The 26,849-nt window shown below is 46.6% G+C and overlaps 1 protein-coding gene and 1 long non-coding RNA gene across 2 annotated transcripts; both read left to right on the forward strand.

Moving 5' to 3' along the window:
* The first annotated feature begins 3,187 nt into the window (after positions 1–3,187).
* LOC133385601 (uncharacterized) lies at positions 3,188–21,793 on the forward strand. Its single transcript, XR_009762919.1, has 4 exons — positions 3,188–3,332; positions 5,516–5,621; positions 11,867–11,971; positions 20,466–21,793. It is a non-coding gene; the product is annotated as an uncharacterized LOC133385601 (long non-coding RNA).
* Positions 13,619–20,467, forward strand: FAM181B (family with sequence similarity 181 member B). Its single transcript, XM_061628961.1, has one exon. The coding sequence runs from the start codon at positions 13,975–13,977 to the stop codon at positions 15,202–15,204; it is 1,230 nt and encodes a 409-aa protein (XP_061484945.1). The 5' UTR covers positions 13,619–13,974; the 3' UTR covers positions 15,205–20,467.
* Positions 21,794–26,849: the final 5,056 nt, after the last annotated feature.

Raw genomic sequence — 26,849 nt, forward strand, 5'->3', positions numbered from 1 at the left:
GCTTGATGGCTATTATTATTGTTGTTGTTATTATTATTAATAATAATAATAATAAAATCTGTAGTCTGCTTCACAGTATAATGCCACCAAAGATAAAAACAAAATCAAGCCCAAAAACATAAACTCTAAAAACAAATCAATTCAACAAGCTCAAAAAACAATAAAAGCAGCCTGCAAACTCCAAATCCCCTCCCTCACAAAATGATTTCATCAGTAATAAAACTGACAATTCCATAAATGACTGGGTTACACGTCAGGGAAAGCCTTCCTGAACAAAAAATGTATTCAAAAGGTGCCTCAACATCACGATGCTCATCGCCTGTCTGATTTTGTCTTGTAATTGATTCCAGAGAGCTGGAGCTGCTGCACTAGAAGCTGTTTCTAGTACATGCAGCAGCGTCACTAGCAGGAGTGGGGGGGTGCGGACCTCTGGTGCGCGCCCTCCCAGGGGCATGGACAAGGTAGATGGGCTTGCATGCTCGAGGCCAGCCACCGCGTCCATGCCCCTGGGAGGGCGCGCGCCGGAGGGGCACCCAGCCGGAGAAGGCCTGGGAATGCCGGTGCGCCTCCCTCGCCCCGCTGACACTGCTCCCGGTCTCGCCCACCCGCCCGCCTCCAAGGAGGAGTTGCAGCAGCCTTGCCGGGCAATGGCACGGGGCAGGGCGGCTCTGGGTGTCACCCCCCTCATGGTGACACCCGGGTGCGGGCCGCACCCTCCGCAGCCCGGTAGTGACGCCCCTGAGTACATGCTTTGTGCCGCTTTGTGGCATACGATGTTCTCAGCAGTGCCCCATCTGAGGAGGATGGTTGCCAGGCAGGCATATATTGGGGGAAGTGGTCCCTTACACATCCTGGTCCCAAGGTGTAATATATTTGTTCTCTGTGTTGTTGTCCCTTCTCCTCAATTAGTACTTCTCTACCCTTCCTGAATTCTGGAAACCAGAAGTCCATTGCAAGCATGTTTACCTGTGGGCCGAGCCAATTTTAAAATGATCTTTGAGATACAAGTTTTCCAACATGCAAGACCTACACAGGACAGAGGGTTGAAAAATAAAAATAAAACACATGTTTTGCGCCCAGCAGTGGAGGCAAATAGGGCACTGCCCTAACAATCTCATTCTGCCCTCAGCCTGCCATCTGCCTGTCTGCCTTCATACTTACAACCAGTCCAAGGGGTAGCCCTGCCTGTCGGTTTCTTCTGCCTTCGCCTCAGTGTTGCCCTTGTAGAACTCAACAGGGAGGAGGAGGATGGGACGAGACTAGAATTAGGTGGCTCAGCCTGTCATTGGCTCTGGCTCCACTTACTGCTTACCCCTATGAGTCCCAAAAGGCACCAGCTGCCATGGGTGCCTAGCCGCACCAACAGCCTACTGAGGAGTCCCTCACCAATGGAATTGTGTGTGTGTGTGATGGATGGCACCCAGCAAAATGTCATCTAACACATTAAAAACAAAACAAAACAAAAACCCTCTGCTGACACAATGCACTTTAGTACATCCACAGCTGGATAACGTAATGCTTACCGCATTATCTGCAGATCAGGAAAATCCAAATGACATGTGGGGGAGTACATGCTGTCATTTCGATGAGGACACAGTTGTGTGGATGACATGCACACATGAGATGCCTCCAAGATACCATGCGTACGCAGCTGCAGATGAAGATCTCAGGGTCTGGCAGGGCCGGATTAAGCTGAGGAGGGCCACTAGGCTGATTGGTGTTTAGGGCCCTCTTCTCCCTACCTTTCTGCTTGTTTGCCATCAATCAAGATGGCGGCTGAGGTTTCCCTAAGGGGCTGAAGCCTCTGCCGCCATCTTGGTTGATGGCAGCAATGTGCACGTGTAGCATGCATGCATGCCATCAACCAAGATGGCGTCAGAGGCTTCAACCCCTTAGGCAAACCTCGGCCGCCATCTTGATTGATGGGAAACCGCAAAAAACAGTGGAGAAAAAGGTAAGTGAAGCGGGGGGATGGCAGGCGGTTCGGAAGCTCTTGTCCAACAATTTTTTTTTTTAGCTTATGCATGGGCCTCCAAGAGCTCCAGGCCCCTAGGCTTCAGCCTACTAAGCCTAATGGATAATCTGGCCCTGGGGTCTGGGTAAGAAGAGACAATCCTTGGAGTACTGAAGCTCCAAGCCTTGAAGAGCCTTACTAGCACACTGAATTTTATGTATATATCCTGCAGCAAAACGTTGCAGAGTGGAGTTGCCCCACCCTGCAACAGTGAGTCATTTCCGTCTGTGTTTTATTTGTGGGGTTTTTTTTAAAAGTGGGGGATATGTACTGTAGTTTGTTTGCCTATTTGTGGAGGTGTTCTGAGCATCACTGGTTCTTATTCTGTGAAATGGGTATTTTGTGGTGCCCACAACAGTTTCTTAGCCTGTGAATACACTAGTCGCCAGAGCAAAGCTTTTCCATTAGCCACACCTGGAGGGGGAATGGGCTGATCTGCTGATCAGTTGTGAAATGTCTTTGAAGCTGATTTTTTTAAAAATGCACTGAAGCTGCTCCCACCAGGGGCAGGGTTTGACTAGCGTCCTGTGCCCCCGTTTTCAGAAGACAGAGGTGGAGACTCACTGGAACCGGCAGAACTGTGAGTGTATTTCTACCCTTAGATTTCCAGATATGCCTTCAAACCACAACAGGTGGGGTACCACTGGTCCACACTGACTGGTAACAGCTCTCTGCAGTCTCAGGCTGTCCATTTCCCTGGTTCTGGAGAGGTTCACAGGTCTGTCAGTCTCCTGGTTGTAAACAGGCACTTGCCACAGAGCACAGAGGAAGCTGTTGCTTCATCAATGGCCTGGTTCAGCACTGAGAGCCCACGTAGCAGTTGGAGGGGAGGCTCACCCCCTTTCCATTTCTCAGTGGACCATCCGCAGGCTTTCCCGTTGTGAAACTGTTGCTTTGGCAATGGCCTGGCTCAGATTAAGATCCTGTGTAGGAGCTGGAAGCTCCACCCCTTCCTGGCTCTCAGGTGCAGAGCTTGGAAAAGTTACTTTTTTGAACTACAGCTCCCATCAGCCTAATCCAGTGGCCATGTTGCCTAGGGCTGATGGGAGTTGTAGTTCAAAAAAGTAACTTTTCCAAGCTCTGCTCAGGTGGACACGCTACCTTCTACTAGTAGTCTCTTATGAAGTGTAGCGTTATGCAGCTGGCAGACTCCCTTGCTGGAGGTTCTGCTGGAGGCTCACTGCCTCTTCTGCTTCTGCGGCTCTGGGAGGGATGATGAGGGGGAGAGTCTGAGCTCTGGACAGGAGCCCAGGCAACTGGTCTGGAGACCTCTGGTGCTGCAGCTGGAATGTTCATATCAGAAGGCTGTGCAGGAAAGGTCAGGTTCCTCAAGGTTGCTAGTAGTGCTGGGGTCCAGCTCCCCCTGCAAGGTTTAGGGTTGGGATTGCTGGACACTGGTGCTGGTAGAGGATTCCCCCCCCCATTGCTACTTCATCATTTTTTAAAGCTGGGGTGGAATGGGCTTGGACTTTGAGACCTTCTGCACTCAAAGCATGTGCTCTTCCACTGTTCCGTGGTCCCTTCCCAGAAGGCAGTAGAGTTGTCGAAGCAGAAGCTATTGTCAGGGTTATGAGAATGCAGGAGCAAGGGGCAGGTGAGGCTATGAGGGGCTCCTCCAGCAAAGCCATTGAAACATTGGCCGTTGGTCTGTCTAGCTCAGTAGTGTGTGCACTGGCTGGCAGCTGCCCCCAAGGGTTTCAGGCAGAGGACAGCCTCAGCCTTACCTGGAGAGGCAGGGATTTGAACATGGGACCTTCCACATGCAAAGCATTTGCCCTATGACTGACCTATGCGGCATCTTCCTTGCTGCTGGGATAACGTGAGCATCACCCCTAATTCATACAGAGTAAAAATGCAAAGTTTTGCTATTTTTTTAGGGAACAGTTTCCCTTCACCTCCACATTTTGTCGTCACAACAACCCTGTGAGGTAGGCTAGGCTCAGAGAGAGTAACCAGCCTATGGCGACTCAGTGAGCTTCACGGCCAAATGGGGATTTGAACCCTGGATCTCCGCCCCCCGCTCCTAGTACAGCACTCTTTAACCACAGCACCACACTGCCCATTTGCATGGGCTGCGATGTGAGACACCCCTCAATGGAATCTCTAACGCATCTAATGCGGCCTGCTCCAAGCTGTGTTTTGAAGGCTGCAAACTTTTGCAAGGTCCTCCCTCCCCTTTTAGGTCACCGAGCCCAGAGTGTGGTTTATTTCCCTTTAATTTAACAGCTCTCGCAGCTTTTCCAGTTAAATCGACTGTTCATTATTGAGACCCCCCCTTCCCCTCCCTCCCCCCCCCCCAGTTTCTGAAGGTCTGTGTGGTGCAGTTTAATGAAGCTTTGGCACAAAGCTCTCTTTCAGGGAAGGCAAAGAATAGGCCAGCCTATTTAGGTCCTGCAAGGCTGTATGTCAAAGCCTCTCCATAATGCTTGTCAGGAAAGGGCCGAAATTCCCACTGCTGGAAGAATGCGCAAGGAGTCGACTTGCCGGATTGACGAGCAGATTAAGACACAAGCAGGAAATGAGAATGTGTGTTTGGAACACCTGTTTGGCCCCTCTCATTTTCCCATCGCTGGAGGACCTCCCCCCCCCACTTTGCTCAAATTAAAAAAAGGCCAAACCCCCAATCTATTTGCCTTTGCCTTTCTCCATTGTGAGCTCCTTTTCCTTCCATCCTGTTAACCACAGCAAACTGAAAAGCCAGGATGGCTCTCTGATGCCAAAAAATAGTGATGATCCAACCCCAAACGAAGCACTTTTAAGTCCTATTGATTTCAGTGGGAGAGAAATTATTATTATTATTATTATTATTATTAATAATAATAATAATAATAATAATAATATCATTAGAGATTTCTGTTGAAATATGAGGTGGTATATAAATGAACTAATTAAAAACTAAAATCATTATTCATGTTGCTATTTTATTAGTGGTATTATTATTTCTGTCGGCACAGTCTGCGTCTGTGTTGGAATTACTTTTTTAGATGTTTTAAAAGCTTTTTTTTTAAAAAAAACATGTTTTTAAAGATGTTTTGTTTTAATATGTTTTTTAAAGATGTTTTATTTTAATACATTTTAAAGTCTTTTGTTTTTAAGATGATTTAGAGCGTGTTTAGAGTTTTTGTTTGCCGCCTTGGGCTCCTTCTAGGAGGAAGGGCAGGATATAAATTTATTGAATGAATGAATGAATGAATGAATGAAATAATTATTTTGTAACATTTATATGGGCAGCGTTTTTGAACAATGAACTCCACAGGGCTTCAGGACCAAAATATCTATCAAGTCGATTTTATTTATAGACCCCTATCCTGTAAGTCAGTGGTTCCCAAATGTTTTCCCCATGGACTAGTTGAAAATTTCTCAGGGTCTTGGCGGACCACTTAATGATTTTTGTATGCCTCTTCTAACAATTGTAATGCACTGTGCTGGATAATGTAGGATTTTTCAATTGCACGTTCATTGTTTCTTTCATTTCTTATGTTGCATTTGATTGTATTACAGTTTGAATTCCACACAGTATCCTACAGAAGTCAAATTGTAAGTGTTCTTCATAGACTGGCCGTGGACCACCTGAATGAAGCTCGACCACAGTTTGGGAACACCTGCTGTAAGCAATGTAAAGTAATGGTGTACAATCTAGTGCAAGGGTGCTGGTCCCTCTGACTGGCCCTCAGGTTCTGCTCCCTGAGTGCTTCCGTTTGGCTGGAGCGTGCCCTTTAACTGTGATAATGTCTCTGCCTTGCTTGGAAGGAGGACAGAGACGTGTGTGCATCTATGCGCAGGTAGAAACCTTTAACTGCTGTGTTGCTGTCTCAGGGGTGTAGTCATCCAGGGTCTCGTGGGGTCTTAGACCCCTTACTTTTTTAGAAGCCAGGTTCCAGCAGGGTGCCTATGTTTCCAGCATCCTGTGAGCCAATCAGCATAAAAGCGGTGTGTGTTAGCCACTGAGAAGAGTCTTCTAACATGCTTCCTTGTCCTTTCCTGCTGATTGGAGCCAATCAGAGTGAAAGGAGGTGAGTCAGCCACTGAGAAGTGTTCTCAGTAGCTGCCACACTCCCACTTCATGTTAATTGGTTCCTAGGACGTCTGTTGTTGTGGGAGAAGGCATTAACAAGAATCTCATTCTCAATTCAGCGGCAAAAAATATTGTTTAATCTTAGAAGGGGAAGTGGCTGGGAATATCGTAAAGGGATCCTGCACTTCTGAATTTGCCGCCACGCTATTGGCTGGAATGTAGCCTATTATGTAAAGTCACATTCATCTCTCTGCCCACTTTTGCTTGTGGCTACGCCCATCACTGGCGTGTTGCCCCTGGAATGCTGCTTAAAGGGGAATGTGACCTTCAGGCTGAAAAAGGTTCCCCACCCCTGATCCAATAGACACGCCAGAGGGAAAGGGCTGGGGGAAAATATGAGGTGGTGACAGGAAGAATAAGCAAATGCAGTTGCCAACTGTTTGATAATGTTTATTTATTTATATTGATTTATTTCCAGTATTTCTGTGCTACCTTTTGGGGCAAGCCCTCTTCAAGGTGCGATTGAAAACATAAAACACAGCTAAAACCTTATCTTTTGCCGTTGCAAAATTAAAACAGTCATCAGAAGTGCTCTGATAAAGCAAATAGAGATAGCATCGGTTCAAGCAGTTAAAATTCACAGCACTTTAAAGCAGATGAAAACAAAATGTTTTCCAAGGCCCCTTTGAAAGGTGGCAAAGAAAAAGCCAAATATATATTTCTTGGGATGGCGCTTCATAAACACAGGGCCTTATGCCTATATGTCTATGGTATGTTTGTATGCTAATTCATGTGTCCTGGTTGGCTGGATTGCCTTCATGGCAATAGGAAGGGGTGGGAACCTGGTGCTAGCTCTGGGAAAAAGCTAATTTTTCACATTGTTCTTCTGCCTGGTGATGGGTGGCAGAGACCTCCTGGTCGTAGCAACAGTTTTCGATTGGGATTGGCTGAGCAGTGTAAAAATCTAATTGGCTAGAGAATGGGAGATTGACAGAAATGTCTCCTGAGGTTTCTCTAAGTTGAAATGGAAGGATATGAGTGTAAGACGGTCAGAGAAGAGTGTGGGTCTGAGAAACTGGGGAAACTTTAAAAAAAACTTTGCTTGAAATTTCATTTGGTAAGGTAATGTCTTGGCTTGCCCTCCTGGGCCAGCTTCTGCTGGCCACCACCAAAAAAGCCCTGCCTCATCAATCCTGATGGTGGCCTGTGAGCTTTGCTTCTGAGACCTATCAAAAGGTTATGCAGATTTTATGTTGGGGGGGACCTTTTCCGGCCCCAAGGACTGCATTCCTTTCTGAGCAGCATTCCGGGGCCACATGGCAGCAGTGAGTGGATCAACAAATGTTAATTATACAGCCATGATAGTGGCTGTATACTATAGTCAGCATGGAATTTTTGCATTCCGCAATGTTAAACTGAAAATACCCCTCATGCCATTCTGATGCTTCCCATAAGCTCATTTCAAAACAAAACCTTACAAAACTTATAGTCCTGAACTCAGAAATGCTTGCTTAACAACCCTCTAAGTTTTCACGGTGATACACAAAACAGTCAGAAAGAATCTAGAGTTCAAAATGTAAAAAGAGAGAAAAAAATCCAGACCCCTTTTGGACTTTTTTCTGTCAGAGTTCTCATAATTTGTTGAAATTAATTAAAAATTAACCATGTTCACAGAGTACCTGTAATCTTATTACTGACCTTGCCCCATACTCTGATCTTCATCTTCTGCAGTTTAAAAGTTAAAAAAATGCCTGGCTGAGTTTTAATTAATTTAAGAAATTTATCATTGAAATCTATCATAATGTTGGGCATGCTAATTAAGAACCAACTGTCAGTGTTCTAAGAGCCAGACTCACAGCTGCTTGGCATGGCTAATCAGGGGGCCACACCACACCAGCCTTTTATTTCACTTTAGACAGTCATGGCTTCCCCCAAAGAATTCTGGGAAGTGTAGTTTGTAAAGGGTGCTGAAAGGAGACTTCTATTCCCCTGACAGAGCTCCAGTCGCCAAAGAGGTTTAACAGTCAGTCGCTCTTATTGAAGATCTGTGAGGGGAACAGGGCCTCTCTTGGCAACTCTCAGCACCCTTCACTAACTATACTTCCCAAGATTCTTTGGGAGAAGCCATGACTGTCTAAAGTGAAATAAATGTCTGAGCCTATTAGCATGAAAGGGGAGTGTGTGAGCTACTGAGAAGACTACTCAGTCGCTGACTCACCTCTTTTCACTTTGATTGGCTCCAATCAGCAAGAAAGGACAAGGAAGCATGTGAGAAGACTCTTCTCAGCATCTAACACACTTCCCATTCATTCTGATTGACTTGTAGGATGTTAGAGACATAGGACCCTGCTGGGATCTGGCTCCCAAAAAAGTATGGGGTCTAAGACACAAATACCCTGAGACCCTGGATAACTATACCCTTTATAGAGAGGGATGCATGACCGTGTAGAAACAAGCTTATAATACAAAGGTAAAATTCACTAATAGGCAAAAATCCTTGTGGTTTTAGAATGTACCTATAGCCAACAGATATTTCTATCAAACTTAAAAGGCAGGGAAATTGGGCAGCTATAGTGAATGCACCAGGGGAGCAGGAGACTTGACCTCCTCTCTGAGATATTGTACTGCCCTACAAATTCGTCAAAATGCAAGCACAATTTGGGTTGGTCTTTCACAGTTCAATCCACTTTCTGTGTAGCTTGGAAGAATTTGGCAACATGCGCCTCTGAGCATATGGTGAGTGGTGGCAACACCTGCCATCTCCAAAGACGGAGAATTACATTTTTGTATGTTTGTTGGCGTTCTTACTGTACTTCTTTCCTGTGTTACTTTTGTTTTTATAGAGAATCTAACCTAGAAAATTATATTTCTCTCATTATTCATCCTAGAAATCTGTGTCAAATTTATTTTTACTAATTTCAAAGCCTTTTTATTGGTCAATGTCACATGATGGTGAAAACAGCCTTTTTGTTTCAAACTGGAGGTTATGCTCTGTTTCTATTTTGGGTGCATTATCAATTGAATCTGAAACTGCAGTTTGATGTAAAATCAGACTGATTACAATATGTTACTTCTTAAGCAATGATTCTAGCTGATGGAAAAAACAAACTTGGCCTGTCCAAGATGCATGTTTTCAGCCTGCTATGCTTAAATTATTCAACTTAAGGAAAGGTGGGCATGGTCAATAAAAAACACAGAGCACACCTAGAATTTGCTAGAATATATTTCACCTCCCATTGTTTTATCTTGTGCAAACTAAGACACTCCTCATGTCTACTGGAAACTATTCTGCAGAATACTCAGTGTTATTATTCCACAATTGTTTTTGGAGTTTTTTTAGTGTTGCAAAGTGTTGCTGTACTTCACATATTCACAGAAACAGAAGCAAAATAGAATGATTTACTATAGCAAACTTCACTAAAATTGCAAAGTAAATCAAACATATTTAAAGTGACTATCTGAACTATATCAAGTGTCTTAATATTGTTGCTTCCTCACTGCTAAAACAAGATCAGCACAGCACATCTTGTTTCTGTTATTTGGGCTGATTGCAGGTGTTGCCACCACTCACCATATGCTCAGAGACACGTTACCAAATTCTTCCAAGCTACACAGGAAGTGGATTGGACTGTGAAAGACCAACCCAAATTGTGTTTGCATTTTGACAAATTTGTAGGCAGTCCAATATCTCAGAGAGGAGGTCAGGTTTACTGCTCCCCTGGTGCATTCACTATAGCTGACCAATTTCCCTGCTTTTAAGATTTTGATAGAAATATCTGTTGGCTATAGGTACGTTCTTATCTGCAAGGGTTTTTTTTTGCCTATTAGTGAATAATATATAGGATACACAAGTCTACTGATGTCCAGACCCAGATGCTCAGGGGATGGAATTGGAGGATAGAAAGCGGAGAATCAGGTTGTGTGTGTGTGGGCAATATCAGGGTAGGTGTGAAACCTAGTAGGACCTGCGGAGTGGAAGATAACCCCTTATGGATTTAAGGCTGAGTCTGGATACTCTTGGACCCTCAGGGATGAAACTTGATGGCCTTCATGGCCAATATCAAAAGTGCCAGCATACTATAGTAAAGGGGTTCTGTAACTGTGATCTGTGAACCACCAGTGGTCTGCAGACTTCATTCAGGTGGTCCGCAGCATGTCTGCATTAAATAGTCATTTTGATTTTTTAAAATTCTATTTTGATGGCTTCTTTTCTTTCTTTTACTGTATTGTCTTGCATTGCAATTTGAATTCCACGGAATGCAAATTGTAATACAATAAAATACAAGACGTAAGAAAGGGAAAAAGAAATACAAATGTAACTAAAACTCATACGGCATCTAGCACAGTGCGTTACAAGTGCTGCAATGGGCAGGGGAAAAAAATCATTTGGGGGTCCCCCAAGACCATCAGCAATTTTAAAGTGGTGTGTGAGAAAAATGTTTGGGAACCACCCAAGGCCTCAAGCTTTGCATCCTCCTTGAGCATTTCCCGCTGTCTAGAATGTGTCTTAGAACTCTGATAAAATGTCTTGCTTGCCTGAATAGAGGACAGAGTAGATTGGCATGTGTTGCTCCACCCACTTTTCATTCTGACCCCGCCCACTACTGGCATGTGGCTCCCAGAAGGTTGCCTGGAAGGGAATGCAGCCCTCAGGCTGGGAAAAGGTTCCCCACCCCTCAGTTAGGGGATTGGAATTGGATCAGAGAGACAGGTGTTCAAGGCTCCCTTCTATCATGAACTTCACTGAGAGGCCATTATAGAGGTGGAGGAGAAATTCGGTTTGATTTCGGTTTTAATGAGAACCTGCCAAATTAGCACTTTCTGAAATGTTGTGTTCACCGAAACACAGCCGTCCTTTGAAATTTGCACTTCTCCGATATATGCACATCCAATATGTGTTTATGAAAGTGCACAAAACATGCATATAATAGTGAAAATAACATGCAAAATGCATTATGTTAAGCAAATACCTTGCAAAAAATGCATTTGTCAGGCAAAACTGCGTATAAAATGTGTGATTCAGAGATCTGGAGAACTGAACCAAACCAGGAAAATGACAAATGGAGAGACGGATACATTCATCCATCCCTAGAGGCCAGTCACCATCTCTCAGCCTCATCTACCTACCTCACTGGGTCATTGTGAGGAGAGAATGAGTGCCATTCAGGTGCACACCGCCCTGAGAACTTTGGAGGGAGATACAGAAGTGAGAAGTAAACAGATAAGGGGTCAACTGTATGTTATGTATTCAGGGGCGGCACTACTGGGGTGCGGAGGGTGCGGCCCGCACCCGGGTGTCACCATGAGGGGGGTGACACCCAGAGCCGCCCCACGCTGTTGCCCGGCAAGGCTGCTCCAACTCCTCGGAGGCGGGTGGGCGAGACCGGGAGCAGCGTCGGCGGGGGGAGGGAGGTGCACCGGCGTTCCCAGGCCTTCTCCGGCTGGGTGCCCCTCCGGCGTGCGCCCTCCCAGGGGCATGGATGGGGTGGCTGGCCTTGAGCGCACATGTGCGCGTGCGCACAAGCTCAGCCACCTCGTCCATGCCTCTGGGAGGGCGCGCACCGGAGGTCCGCACCCCCCGCACTCCTGCTAGTGACACCGCTGTATGTATTAGTGGGTGGTATTCAATGCTAGTCCTATTCAGAGCAGACCCACTGAAGTTAACAAACATGACTGACTTAGATGGTTCTTCTTCTTCTTACCCACCCTTCACCAGTAGGTCCCAGGAGGGCGGGTCACAACAATATAAAATTCATTATTAAAAACAGCTTGAAACAAACTACATTCACAACTAGAGAGGGTCCCATATATATATATATATATGTTTTTGGGAATAGGTTTCAGAACGGCGATGAGACTTGGTTGTCTGGAGAGAGGATGGAGAGAGGCAGAAACTTCCAACTTTTGCATGGCTGGAATGTAACCTCCTGTCTTGTGCAAACGTAAGTGCCTTATCTATGATTCTGCCCACCTTTGTCTGTGGCCACACCCATTTTCCTCCAGCCACGCCCAGTGGTGGCTGGTGGCTCCATGTTGGTGGGCCAGTGGCATCCGCTCTGGGTTTTAGCCTGAATATTTGAGGAGCTGTCCATCCAGCCCCTGGGGGTGTGGCCTGTGAGGGGGTGTGGTGTATGCACTGAAAGAGGCTCTCCACCCGTTTTAAGATAAACAACCAACCATCTTGTGACACCTTGCATGCATGCACGGACTGCCTTCAAGTCGATCCCGACTTATGGCGACCCTACGACTAGGGTTTTCATGGTAAGCGGTGTTCAGATGTGGTTTATCATTGCTTTCCTCTGAGGGTGAGAGGCAGTGACTGGCCCAAGGTCACCCAGTGAGCTTCAAGGCTGTGTGGGGATTCGAACCCTGGTCACCCAGGTCATAGTCCAACACTTTAACCACTGCACCACACTGGCTTAAAGACTAATAAATGTGTTATGGCATCTGTGGACGATCCTCATTTGTGTGTGTGTGTTGTAAGCAATGAGGTCAGAGGGAAACAAAGTTAGAACATGGATGTATGCTTGTGTTATCACCTGTCACTGCTGTTGTGAAGGGTCACTGTGCATATTTTGCCTGTGTGTGAGCTCTTAATCTTTTCCCTCGGACCTCAGTGCTCACACACACCCCATACATGTAATGGTTGCCAATTTAGGATTGCACCTCATGCTTCTGAAGTGGTCTCTAGTCCATGAAAGCTTATTCCCTAATGCATTTGTTAGGCTTTATGGAAGGGGTGGGGTACCTGTGGCCCTCCAGATATTTCATGGGACTCCCCACTTCCAGCCAGCATGGCCAATGGTTTGGGATGATGGGAACTGGGAATGCAGCAACATCTAGAGGGCCACAGATTCCTCGCACCTGCAACCACCCCTGTAGTTGTATTTGCTGCAAAGTAGACTGTAGTTTACCCCGCTATATGGAGCTATAACCAGTGGGGGCTGGTGGCTCCATGTCAGTGAGGCAGTGGCATCCGCTCCAGGTTTTAGTCTGAACATTCAAGCACCTTGGACAGCTCCTTGAAAGTTTGGATGAAAAACTGAAGCAGTTTGACATGGAGACACCAGGAGCCACTGGCTTCAGTTCCCAGCACTCTTAACAAAACCCAGCTTTCGAAGGGGGGGGGAAGTGTGCTTTGAATGTGCTTTAAAGGTCTGGTGTGTACGCAGCTGAACAAGGTTACCTGCCTATGAACTGGTTTAGGGTTATGCCGCGTGTGTTATTGTACATCCTCTTAGCTGCCTTCAAGCTGAGAGTGAAACTTAGAAATGATTTCATTTGGTGGAAGATCATCAGAAGAGCTCTGCTGGATGAGGCCAGTGGCCCACCTAGTCCAGCAGCCTGTTCTCACTGCGGCCAACCAGATGCCCATGGGAAGCCCACAAGCAGGACCTGACCGCTTATGCCCTCTGGAAACTGATCTGACGAGGCTCTGTTCATTTCAAAGGAAATGCCTAGAAAGAGTTAACACCCGTTTCAAAAGGGCCCCTCCCCCCTTCCCCTCCCCACCCCCCTCTTCCTCTGGGAGCTAAACGTAAGGCGGGGCGGGGGAGCGAGATGGCCGTGGAAAGCCGTCGGAGGGAGGCCAAGCGCTGATGTCCGGACGCGCCCTCTCTCCCTCTCTTGTTCTGGTTTGCATCGGTGACCCAGGCAACGAAAGGCGGATCGAGCCAAGGAGGGAGGGTGCGTTGCGCGCGGTTGCAGGACACAGAGGCAGAAGAGCCCCGAGAGAGAGAGAGAGAGAGAAGAGAGAAAATGCCACCGCGCCACACTGGCGGCTGGCCCCGACGACCATTTCCTTCCCTCCAGGACGCAAAGTGACCACGAGGCGGTCCTGAACAGCGGCGGGCAGAAGAGAGAGAGACGTTTTTAAAAAGTAAGACCCTCTGCATATTTTTTTTAAAAAAAACTCTCTGGAAGGAGCAAAGCGACCCGCCGCGCGATGGCTGTGCAAGCGGCAACCGTTCACCCCCATCACCATTTCATCCCCTTTTGCTTTCCGGCGGCGGCGGCTGCTGCCGCGGGGTTAGGGGATTTCGTAGACTTGGAGAAGACCTACGAAGACGGGGGTTCCCTCCTGTTGGGAGGAGGAGGAGGAAGCGATCCGGGGGATTTCAGAGAAGCCACCCGCGACCTTTTGAGCTTCATCGACTCGGCTTCCAGCAACATCAAGCTGGCCCTGGACAAGCCGGTGAAATCCAAGCGGAAAGTGAACCACCGGAAATATTTGCAGAAGCAGATCAAGCGCTGCACCGGCATGATCGGAGGCGCCCAGGCCACGGCGGCGTCCCCAGCGCCCGGAAGCCAAGAGGCGTCTAATAATAATAACAGCAACAGTAATAATATCAGCCATCACCACCATCATCCTAATAAGCGGACTTCGGCCGGGTCGGCGCTCGGGGGCACTTCTTCGGCGTCCGCCTCGCCACCCAGCGGCGGCGCGGCGCACTGGAAGCCGCCGGCCAAGCGCGAAGCCAGCGCGCTGCAGAGCAAAAGCCTGGCCGCGCTCTTCGACTCCTTGCGGCCGTCGGGTTTCGAGCGGGCGGGCGCCATCGGAGCTGCTGCTGCCGCTGCTGCCGCCGCCGCGGTTGCTGCAGGCGGCGGGCTGGGAGGAGGGAAAGAAGGCGGCCCGGGTCCATCTGCTGGTGGCGGCGGTGGAAAGAAGGTGCCGCTCCGGAACCGCAATTTGCCCCTTTCCTTCTTCACCGAGCCGGCCCCGACGAGCCGCGTTGGAGGCGCCGCGGCGCCGAGTACCGGCCTGAAAGAACCCGGAGCAGGCCTCCTCCCGGCGGACGAGCTGTTTGACCTCCTGGCCGTCCCCGATTACGGCAGCCTCCTCCCGGAGCCGCAGCAAGAGCAGTCGGTCTTCCAGAGTAGCCGTCTGCAGCCGTCGGATCTGGGCATGGAGGCGCCTTTGTACGAGCCTCTCCACCCGCTGACCCACTTGCTCTTCCCCGAGACCCCTTTGCGCCCCGTCGCCGCCCTGTACGCCACCCCGTCGGAGCCAGCGGCGACGGCACCCGACAGCAGCACGACGGCGGCGACGGCCCACTTACCCACCGCAGCCTTTGCGCCTTTCTTTCCCGATTGCGCTCTCCCGCCTGCCCCCGCCATATCCTACGATTACGCCCCAGGATATAACAGGGGGGTGCCCCCTTATTCCAGCCTTTAGGTTAAGGTGTTGAATTTTGAAAAAAGACGCGCTACCTGGGCTGTCAGGTCCCCAAAGTTGGGGGGGGGGCGGTTCAAACTTTGGGGAGGCAGAAGGAGGCGCTGTTTTTTGGACCTCCTAGACCTAGAAGGTGTGGAATAAGTGACGTCTATTAAGGGGAATGGCCTTGGAAAGCCTTGAATTCCTTTCAAATGGCCACTGGGTGAATGGACATCAGTCAGAACATAAGAAGAGCCCTGTTGGATCAGGCCAAGGGTCCATCTAGGCCAGCCCACTCTTCTCACAGTGAACAACCAGATGCCTCTTCTGGGAAGCCCTCAAGCAGGATCTGAGTGCAACAGCACTCTCCTCTCTTGTGGATTCCAACAACTGGCTTTCAGGAGACATAACTGCCAATCCTATGCATGTCTCCTAGGAAGTTAAACCACACTTGAGTTCAGAGTGAGACTTACTCCCAGGTATGTATGCATAGGACTGCAGCCTTAAACTGGTTTCACAGTCTTGCTTCTGTTCAGGAAACTGAATAAACTGCAATCCTAACCATGCGTACTCAGAAGAAGTAAGTCCTGTTGAATTCAGTGGGGTTTACTCCCAGTTAAAGTTTTAGGATTGTAGCTGTAAAGAATCAATTAGATGTGACCTACCTTAGAAAGTATGTGGGGAGGTGGAGGGGACCCCAGAACACTGGCGGTGTTTAACCCTTCCCCTGCCACGATTCTGATAAAAATGCTGCTATTATCCAGACACATAGACCTTGATGTGTTTTAATCTTTTTAGTTAGTTGCTGTTTTAATTGTTTTTTTAAATGTTTTAATTACTTGTTTTTAACTGTTTTATTGATAAGTTTAAATGTGTTTTCTAAAACCGCTTAGACTGAGGGGTTTTTTTTACAATCAAGCGGTATATAAATATTGTTAAAATAAAATAATAATATGGGAAAGACTTGGGGGGAGGGAGGGGAAATCTCCCATTGACACCAATGAGAACTTCCCCCATAAGGCTAGTAGCAAGGTGGGATTTTCATCAGGACCGTGGCTGAGGAGGAAAGAGTAGACCTCCCCATCCTGCATGCTGTAGTCCCAATGAAAATCAACCACCTCCCTTAATTAAATAGAAAGCAATCTCATGTGCTTTTGGGTAGTATTAGCTTGGCCCTTATACTGGCTTAGCATCCAGCCGTTTTCTTCCTGTGGGCTGATGTCGCCTAAGGGAGGTGAAGGATCCCAGCGAGGATTCTACACTGCAGCTCCCAGGATTCTTTGGGTGAGTCACCATGACAGTTCAGTGAGTGCAGAAAACTTGTTTGCCATGTCGCTTTCCAAGCTCCCAAATGACTGTGGAAATGGGTCACACAGAGGAGGTCCAGGATCTTGTCTCGATTGTCCCAAAGTGCAGGACATGGAATAATGGGCTCAGGTTGCAGGAAGACAGATTTCGACAACATCAGGAAAAACTTCTTAACTGTTAGAGTGGTGTGACAACGAAATCAATGACCTCGGGAGGTGGTGGGCTCTCCAACACTGGAGGCCTTCAAGAGGCAGCTGGACAGCCACCTGTTGGGGATGCTTTAATTTGGATTCTTGCATTGAGCAGGGGGTTGGACTTGATGGCCTTACAGGACCCTTCCAACTATACTATTCTGTGGCCAGTAATACTAGCCACAACGGCTGCTTACTACCTCCACTGTCGGAGGCAGTATATAGACCAGTTCCTGAGGAGCACAAATAGGGAGAGTGCTGTTGTGCTTAGGTCCCGCTTCCCATAAGCATCTGGGTGTCCACTGTGAGAACAGGATGCTGGACAAGATGACAAGCTTTTGGTTTGATCCAGCAGGGCTTTTCTAATATTCTTACGGTTGCTTATAAAGTAGGTCTTTGGGGATGGTTACGTTTTGGCAAAAGCTTTTCTGTCTTATGGGTGGTTCATACCAGCATTGAAGAATGAAAGAGGGTGGTTGGTTGAGGTGTGAAACGTATCCTTAGTGCCAAATGGGATCAATTCTTAGGTATCTCTTTGGGAATCCAGCACATAAAAGTGGGAAGGGTGTTTTTCTTAAAAAAAACAACAACCTGAACTGAAAACACCTGTTGATCCTACTTCCCTTTTGGTTTTAGATCTGATTTCCAGTGGTCCCATAAGTTTAAAAACTCCCTGCAAGTAGAAAAGGAGGTCAGCTGGCAAAAGGCTAAAGCCGAACCTGAATCTTACTTGAAACCTACCACAAGGATTTATGGCTGCAGTTCTCTGCTTGTTTACATGGGAGTAAATACTGGTGAACTCAGTGGGACTTTTGGGGAGAGGCCAAAACTGGATGGTAGAACACCTGCTTTGCATGTAGAAGGTCCCAGGTTCAATCCCCTGCATCACCAAGTATGGGTGGAAAAGCCTCCTGTTTGAAACTCTTGTAGAGGCTCTGCCAGTCTGTAGATAACACTGAGCTAGATTCACCAGTGGTCTGACTCAGTGCGAGGCCGCTTCCTACAATCGGCACATCTGATTTATAACATTCTTAGTCTCCTCATATTATTCATGAATATGAAGAATATCTCCCCTGCTGACTTACTTCCTACTGATTGCTCTGAATTTATGGGCTGAGATGCAGGGGATGGGACCCAGGTTGCTTCACAAAAGTACACCCCCTATACTTAGGTATGGGGGGGAAGTGCCCACCCATATGGCACGTGAAAATCACATGTCGCTTTTGCTGCATATTTACAGTGCAGTTTGGAAGCCTGACCATACTTTTCACGGCACATGTATTTGTGGCGTGTGCACTGGTGTTCCCTGGAAGAGTGTTGTCAATTGTAAAGGGAGATGCATGATTCTAAACGTGTGGAAGACACTTTCCTGGAAGTGTTTCCAGTTGAGATCCCTGGCACATGGCCCAGCGTGTTTACCAGATGCACATGTCTCTATCACACACTGTGGTTCACCGGGAGGCATGTGGTGTATTCATGGAAAACACCTTTGTAAATGACCACTCATCTGGTCGCCTGTGCTGAGTTAAGGAATTCCTCCAGATGACCAGGCTACAAAATTTGTTCTGTTTTGTTTCCTTTTTGGTCACAACTAATATAGATATGAGTGATCTGATATGCAAGTAAGCATTTTGGTGGGATGGAAACCTTTATTGACGTAGGCCCAAAATATATATGGATGTGGGAGACCTGTAATTGGATCCCCTGACATTTTTTTTACTTTCCTTTGAAGCAGGGGTGGGTAACTCATGCCCTTTCAGGTGTTTCTGAACTATAACTCCCATCATCCCTGGACATTGGCCATGATGGCTGGGGCTGATGGGAGCTGTAGTTCAGCAACATTTGGAGGGCCATTGTTACCATCCCTGTTTTAAAGCAATCCATAGGGATAACATTAGCTGTGTCTGTGTGTGTTGGTTTAGATTTGGAGAAACAGTTCAGGGGAAAGAATTAAAACTTTCCACCCAGCATCCCTGCTATCAGAATTGAAGCCCTCCTGGGTCTCTTGACTTCACAGTGTATTTTAGAGCCAGGCTAGATTCCACCCAGCAGAAAGTGATAGAATTCTGTATGGTACCAGTTCTGAGTGCTGGTGGGAAGTATATTGCACTTTTGAAAGTTTCGCATGTAAAAAGGAACACAAACCCCCTCTCTGCATGTAGTAAAGTAACACATCCAAGCTTGCTTTCTTGGGGGAGCATTCAAAGCAGGTGAACCCCCCCCCCACTATCTGAAGTGGAACAGTCTAGAATAAATCTTCTCGATCGTCCCAGAGTGCAGGACACGGAATAATGGGCTCAAGTTGCAGGAAGCCAGATTTTGACTGAACATAAGGAAAAAATTCCTAACTGTTAGAGCCATACGACAATGGAACCAGTTACCTAGAGAGGTAGTGGGCTCTCCGACACTGGAGGCCTTCAAGAGGCAGCTGGACAGCCATCTGTCGGGAATGCTTTGATTTGGATTCCTGCATTGAGCATGGGGTTGGATTTGATGGTCATATAGGCCCCTTCCAACTCTACTATTTTATGATTCTATTAAATCATTACTCATTCTGCGTAATGATTGGCTGTTAATTGAAAGGCTAGTGTGGTGGGGTGTGCGTTATGGCTTCCAAATGTGCTTGTTTGGCAGAACAGACGCACCATTTTTCACGCAGGGCACAACATACGGCATAAAGATTTCCCCTCCATTCCCCTCCTGGAAGAAAAATGCCACGTCTGAAGCAGCCATAATTCAGTGCCAGAATTTCTTCATTTCACTACTGATTCTCCTAGAATCTCCTCCCCCCTTGCTGTTGAGGGGACCATTCAGGCTGCACATTGCACAGGTAGCCCTCAGCCCACACAAGGTAAGATTAAGGGACATGGTCTGCTAGGGGTTTCCACCATGCACTCTTGATTGAAATGCATGGCATGGATGTGCTTTTTTGAAACTAGTGGAGCTGGCGCAGCAGGAATTCCTGCTGGATTGTGCCCACTGTGGTTTGCCTGGTGCCATGGAACTCGGCAAACAGAACCGACATTCACTGAAAAAGATGACAAATGTGCCCTATGGCTGTTACATTTTTTTTTCTGCCACCACAAAAGGGAAATAAAACTTACTCATGTCACATTAAGAGATGAGAATTGTCTGGTCAGTGGAGAGGTCCAAAGAATGGAATTAATTTCCAGCTCCAAGAATGGGCACACTGACAACTGAAATTTTGGTGATACGGATCTGAGATGGTAATGGCAGCATGGTGCTTGTGTAGTGGACCATGGAATGCTGGGAAAGGGGTGCAGTTTAGCCCATCGGCCATTTTGGCAGTCAGCTCTGTGGCATTCTGTTGTGCCTTTCTGTGGTGTTCTGCAAAACTTTTAAGAGGAATTTTTAAAGCTGTGGTATCCATCCATAGGCAGGGTGAGAAGCAGGTTTTCCTGTGGGACGATCTGTTAGGTGTGTCACGCATCGAGGAGTGGGTGATGAGTTGGCAAAGCTGTGCTAAAAGAGGAATTGGGTATTGGTTAAGATGGCACAGCATATGACATAGGGGCATGGCCATAAAATGTGACATACTTTGTGGATTCTCCCTCTCGAAATAAGAGGCATTGGGTGCTCCTTAAAGTGGTAGTTTACAAATGTTTTGCCATGGACCACTTGAAAATTGCTGAGGGTCTTGGCGCACCACTTAATGATTTTTCTGCTGTTGTAGCAACTAATGCACTGTGCTAGGTGCTGTATGATTTTTAATTGTATTTTTGTTGCCTCTTCTTTTTCTTGCCTATTGTATTTTATCCACAGAATGCAATAAACTACAATATAAGAAACGAAGGAAGCAATAATACCACAGCACAATTAGAAATCTATAGGAATATTCCATGCAATGAATATGCTGTCCTATCTTCAACCACACATCCGCAGACATGCCGCAGACCAGTCCTCAGGCCACAGTTTGGGAACCCCTGGCTTAAAAGAACTCTGGAAACATCATGGCTGCAATCTAGCTCTAGACATGCGTAATTTGTCCTGCGCAACAGTTATTATCCTGGAAAGAGATGCACCGCTACATTAAAAAAAATGCCTCCAGCCAGTTCAGTAGGGGTCCAGGGGTGCCTGTGCCGGTGTGGTGGAATGCCACAATGATCCTTTGAATCTACGTTAGTTGTGGATGGACACGTTTGCTTCCACACGTGGTTTCCCCTTGCTGGATCAGGGTGTACACGTTAATTTCACATAACGATGAGAGTTTTTGTGGAGAACTTTCCCCCCCCATGGTGCTGCTGAGTGTATATTGCTACTACTGATTGAAGAAAACAAATTGCAGCCTTACTTTATGCAAGAGTGACTTCTTACCCTCTCTAAATTATGAGCCCAACTTTACACCTTAGTCTTGGTGAAATGACTGCATTGTAAAACAGGTGTATTTCCTTTGGGCATTATATTTACAGAATGTGAAAAGTCCATGGTTAATGTTCTTTAGGACTCAATTTTTTGTTTTAGCTCTAGTCCAGTGCAACTGCTAGATGTGTCTGACATTAGCCTATTACGACAGGAGCTGTTCTTTTACAGCAGCCATGACTAAGTGTATGTGACTTCCATTTTTTAAGTAACTCTTTTTCATCCCCAAATTTAGTCAGATCTTTCAGTGCAAATTCTTTCCCCGCACCTGTATGTGGTGAGCACCGGCCAGTATTTGCATTAGAGGATGCAAGTAAGGGCCAGGTTCTTCGAATTTATGGAAACAACATCTACTCATACATATTGTTACTAAAACTTGAGCCTCTGACAGGTTGCTCTAGAGTAGATCCTTTAGTGTAAACTACTCTTTAGACTGTAAGCCTAAACACACTTATTAGGGAGTAATATCCATAGGGCTTCAGTGGGACCTGCTCCTGAGTAAACCTGTTTGGGCTTGCCCTGTTAACAGTGTATCAGAAGATACTGCAAACAGCAATCCCAAGACAAGTGGATGGATGAATCTGCAAAATGAGACGAAGCAAAATTGGACCAGTTCCATCAATGCCATGCACATGAACTTTGTTGGACTTCTTTCATGAGCTTGCCAAGGCGGCGAAAGGAATGCCATTGAGTTATCTTGGTGTACAAAATGTAATTTGATAATTAAGTTATGTTCATTAAAGTCTATGAAATGTTTTAAAGCTCTTAAGGTGCATGGTGCTTCAAAGGCGATGAGTGTATTAACCGAGATGATGCAACTTTTTGTTTAAATAGAGATGTAACATTGGCCACATCTGCGCCATACATGTAAAAGCACTGTTGTACCACTTGTAACAGTTATGGCTTCCCCCAAAGAATCCTGGGAACTGCTGTTTGTAAAGGGTGCTGAGAGTTGATTAGGAGACCCCCTATTCCCCTCACAGAGCCACAATTCCCAGAGTGGCTTAACAGTGAGTCCCTCTTCTCTGGGAGGGCTCTTCCCATGTTTCTTCATGAACCAATGACTGGGGGAAAAAATTAAGTTTGCAAATTGGACAAAGTAGGCCTCTGAATACCACTTGCTGGGAATTGCAAGTGGGGAGAGTTGCTGTGGCCAGGTCCTGCTTGCAGGCTTCCCATGGGCATTTGGCCACTGTGAGAACAGGAAGCTGGACTAGATGGGCCTTTGGCCTGATCCAGCAGGACTCTTCTTATGTTCTTGGGCTAGACTATGTGAGGGAATTTGGTTCATGTTAACCTTGGTTTGTCTCACTACAGATGCGATCACTAAACCATGGTTAATTAGGAGGGAGGGGGGAATTACTTGTGGGAGGACACACTCATTTTCCAAAATGTAGTTTGCTGGGAGTTAAGGCTGCATGGAACCTATGAGATTTGTACCTGAAAGTATAGAAAGTACCTTCTGTATGCTGTAGTTCAACCTGTGGCCTGTCCTAGCTATTGTCCACTCCTGAGTTTCTTAAAGCCAGTTCACGCAGTCCATGTGTTTATGAATTGTGTAGCGACTCCTGGCAGGTCTTGATCATGTGGAGAACATTATGTGTGATTAGATTCCTCAGTGGATACAATTTCAACTTCCTGGCGGTGATTTCTGTGACCATGAGAGCTGATTTTCCAGCTGCCTCAGCCAAAGGTATCTCTTCAGATAGCTATGGTATATATGTGGAATGCCCAGGTCGCATGTTTTGGGACGCACATAAAATGCCATTTGTCTGGTCACCTGTGGTGAGTTGAGAACTGCCTGTGTGTGACCAGGTAGGGAAACATCTGTAAATCAGAGAAATGATTCTTGTTTTTCTTCCAGGATGTTGATGATAAAAAATGAGTTAACACCGACAGGTGGGGGTTTTTTGGGGGGGGGGGCTACAGGAGAGGGGAGAAAGCATTTAGTTGATTTTTTTTACATTATAGAAATTGATACACATAGAACATTGGAATGATGGAGAGTGATTTGGACTATGCAAACTGGCCTCTCTTCCTGTGTCTAGCTTCCTTCAATACTGATGCTTAACCAGGGGAAGAGAAAATTGTTTCCCAAGACAGGCGCTTTTAAAAAGGATTAGATAAATTCATGGAGGATAATGTCACTGGCTACTTGTCATAATCTCCAGTGTCAATTGCTGGGGATCATGAGCAGGAGAATACTGTTGCACTCGTGTTCTGCTGGTGGGCACCCCAAAGGCATCTGTTAGGCCACTGTGGAAACAATACTGGGCTAGATGGGCATTTGGTCTGATGCAGGAAGGGCTCTTCTGTTAAGAGGTACAAAATGGAATGTGTCATTAACATAAGAATAGGACAGATCCAGTCGAGCATTCCATTGCCGACAGTGGTAGCTAGACACCTGTAGGAAATTTCACAAGTTGGTGGCTTCTCCCAGTTCAGCTTCTGGAATTTAGTGGTATACTGCCCCTGTCTGTGGAGGTTCCATTTAGCTACCACGGCTATTGAGAGACCAATCCTCCTGCGGTTAAGAAAAGCTCTGGTGGATCTATACCGTCCACAGCTGTATAAGTCTTCCCTCTGCTTTCCTCAGTTGACTTTTCCTGCCACTTAGATTACAAAGGCCCTGTTGTTTCTAGGCTTCATAGCTTAGGTATTGCTATGGAAAAAGTTCTGCCTAGAATGTGATGGAACCCACTTGTATGTGGTGTAGTGGTTTGAGTGTTGGACTATGACCTGGAAGACCAGGGTTCGAATCCCCACACAGCCATGAAGCTCACTGGGTGACCTTGGGCCAGTCACTGTCTCTCAGCCTCAGAGGGAGGCAATGGTGAACCCCCTCTGAATACGCTTACCATGAAAACCCTATTCATAAGGTCGCCATAAGTCGGGATCGACTTGAAGGCAGTCCATTTCCATTTTTTCATACATATACTGTAAGCTCCTTATATGTATAAATACCTGTGCCTCCAGGGTTCTAGATCAGAGGCAGTGTGGTCCTTGTGGCCTTCTAGATGTTGTTGGACTACAACTCACATAATCCCGGATTATTGACCATGCTGGATGGGGTTGAGCACTGGGAGTCCAACAACATCTCGCGGGCTACCAGTTTTCCATCCCTCTTGAGACAGATAAATTGTGATTTGATCATTTCCAGATGTCAGCAGCTCCATCTAGTGGAGGTAAAAGGCCCTTGTATAGTCATCATTTTATCTCTGCAGGTTTGCCCAAATTCAGTAACCAAGATCTGAGGCCAAACTAAATGATACCGGCTGCATACGCATCATACACCTCCTGATTCATGGGGACTGTAGCTTCCCCCTCACAGAGCAACAATTCCCAGCACACTTAAACTACAGTTCCCAGGATCCTTTGGGCGAGGGCGGAGGGGGAACATGCTTACTTGTGTGGAATACACGCTTCAGATCTCTGGTTCTCTTGTTTTAAGTATTTTTGGTTAAAACATTTTTTGGGTGTGTGTGTATTTATTTATTTTATTTATTTATTATTCGATTTATATCCCACCCTTCCTCCCAGCAGGAGCCCAGGGCGGCAAATAGAAATGCTAAAAACACTTTAAAAAATCATAAAAGACCTTAAAATACATTAAAACAAAATGTTAAAAACATTTCAAAAAAAGCTTGAAAAACATCTTTAAAAAAAGGGTTAAACACATATTAAAGAAAACATTAAAAGCAATTCTAACACAGATGCAGACTGGGATAGGTCTCAACTTAAAAGGCTTGTTGAAAGAGGAAAGTCTTCAATAAGCACCAAAAAGATAACAGAAATGGCGCCTGCCTAATATTTAAGGGGAGGGAATTCCACAGGGTAGGTGCCGCCACACTAAAGGTCCATTTCTTATGTTGTGCAGAATGGACCTCCTGATAAGATGATATCTGCAGGAGGCCCTCACCTGCAGAGCACAGTGATCGGCTGGGTATACAAGGGGTACGACGGTCTTTCAGGTATCCTGGTCCCGAGCTGTATAGGGCTTTGTACACCAAACCTAGAACCTTGAACTTGGCCCGGTAGCAAATGTAAGCAGGTACGTTTTCCCTAATGGGACAAATTGCACCTTTGGGGGAGGAATTTTCATTGGGAAAAAGAGAGGGGAAGGGATAAACTTCAACAATGGCAAGGTCCCAACCCAAATTCTCACATAGACATTAAAGCAGCTTTCCTATACACCCCCCCCCCCGGCTTCAGGTATCATCTAGTTTGACCCATGGAATGGAGGAACAGGATGGCTCTGTCTGAGTACCTGCTCAGCCCAGGAATTTGTTTTCAGTAGCAAAACTGAGCATGGAATCCTTTCGTACGAAAACCCACACCTGTTCTCCCCCTCCCCAAAGCTGCCCCCATTTCTCCCGCCTAACTTTGATGGGGGGGGGGAGAGCCTTTTTGTTCCTATTGTTACACAGTTTGGAGTCAGAACCCCTTACTCATCTACTCCAAATTTCTCAGAAGATCCTGATCTAGCTTCTCCGTGTTCTGCTGTGTCATCAAGCTCTTGGCTATTTTTTGAATATAATGAATGAAGACAGCTAATAAAACAGCGACACCAAAATAACAGGGCATGGCTGGGGAACTTTTTTCACCCTGAGGGCCATATTCCCTTCTGGGCAACCTTCTGGGGGCCATATGCCATTGTTGGGTGGGGCCAGAGGCAAAAGTGGGCAGAGCAACAGAGGTCACTGCTATGTTTGTACAGTAGGGTAGGTTCTACACTCACACACCCCTCTCTATAAATCAAGTTGAGCAAGTGATCAGAGTTCAAGGACGCTTGCCAGCCAGGCAAAAACACTCTAGGGAGGTGCACAGTGGGGCCACTGAGGGATGTGTCATGGGGAAAGGGGGTGTGGCTGGGGAGGAGATATGGCATGGGGACTGGGGAGAGTCCCAAGTGCCAAAGAGAGGATTGGAGGGCCACATCTGGGCCCTGGGCCTAAGGTTCCCCGCCTCTCACAGGGCATTATTTGTCAGCATGTCAGATAACTAGATAATTGCGAATTAGGGTTTGATTGAAACCTTTTGGGGTTTCTCAAGGATGAAGAAAATGTGAATTGACTAAACAAACACCAAAAAAGTGAGGGGGTTAAGGGAAACGCCAGATGACATCCATACAACAGGCTGAGGCAGCCTCGAATACACAATAAATACTCGGTAAAGCCTGGTGTGGAAAAGCCCCTGGTGAGGCTCACATGGGCCTACAGACTCTAAGGGGAAGCTTAGAAAAATATAAATTGAGAGTTGACTCAGAGACCCATGCTTGCCCTCTTATGTAAACCCGCTCTCTCCCCCCCCCCAGTTGCCGTCATTTAGCATCCTTTTCCTGCGTGTATTCTCGTAATCTCTCCGGTGGGTGAGCCAAAGCTTGTCATTAATTAGCCATTTTATCCAGATTCGCTTGGTGGAATGAAAAGGTCAGGGCTCTTATGAAGTGCTTGTGAAACAAAAGTCAGAGAGCAGCAACAAAGAGTGGGATTAAGGCGAGACTCGAATGGGTTTACTTCCAAGGACAGGTTGAAAGAGAACATCCTGAACTTTGAAAGGAGATTGGTCCTTAAAAACAATTAAAACTGGGCATCTACGGTCACCTGGTGCTCTTCAAAACAGAATGATCATTTCCCCTGCTCAATATATTATTACCATCGGATCCAAGGTGTGTTTGTTTGTTTAAGAGTGTCAGAAGAGCCCTGCTAGATCAGGCCAAAGACTCATCTAGTCCAGCACTCTGTTCCCACAACGAGATGCCAATAAGAGTTTTATGGCCAAACATTT

This window comes from Rhineura floridana, chromosome 5, assembly GCF_030035675.1.
Source record: "Rhineura floridana isolate rRhiFlo1 chromosome 5, rRhiFlo1.hap2, whole genome shotgun sequence".
Taxonomy (NCBI): Eukaryota; Metazoa; Chordata; class Lepidosauria; order Squamata; family Rhineuridae; genus Rhineura; species Rhineura floridana.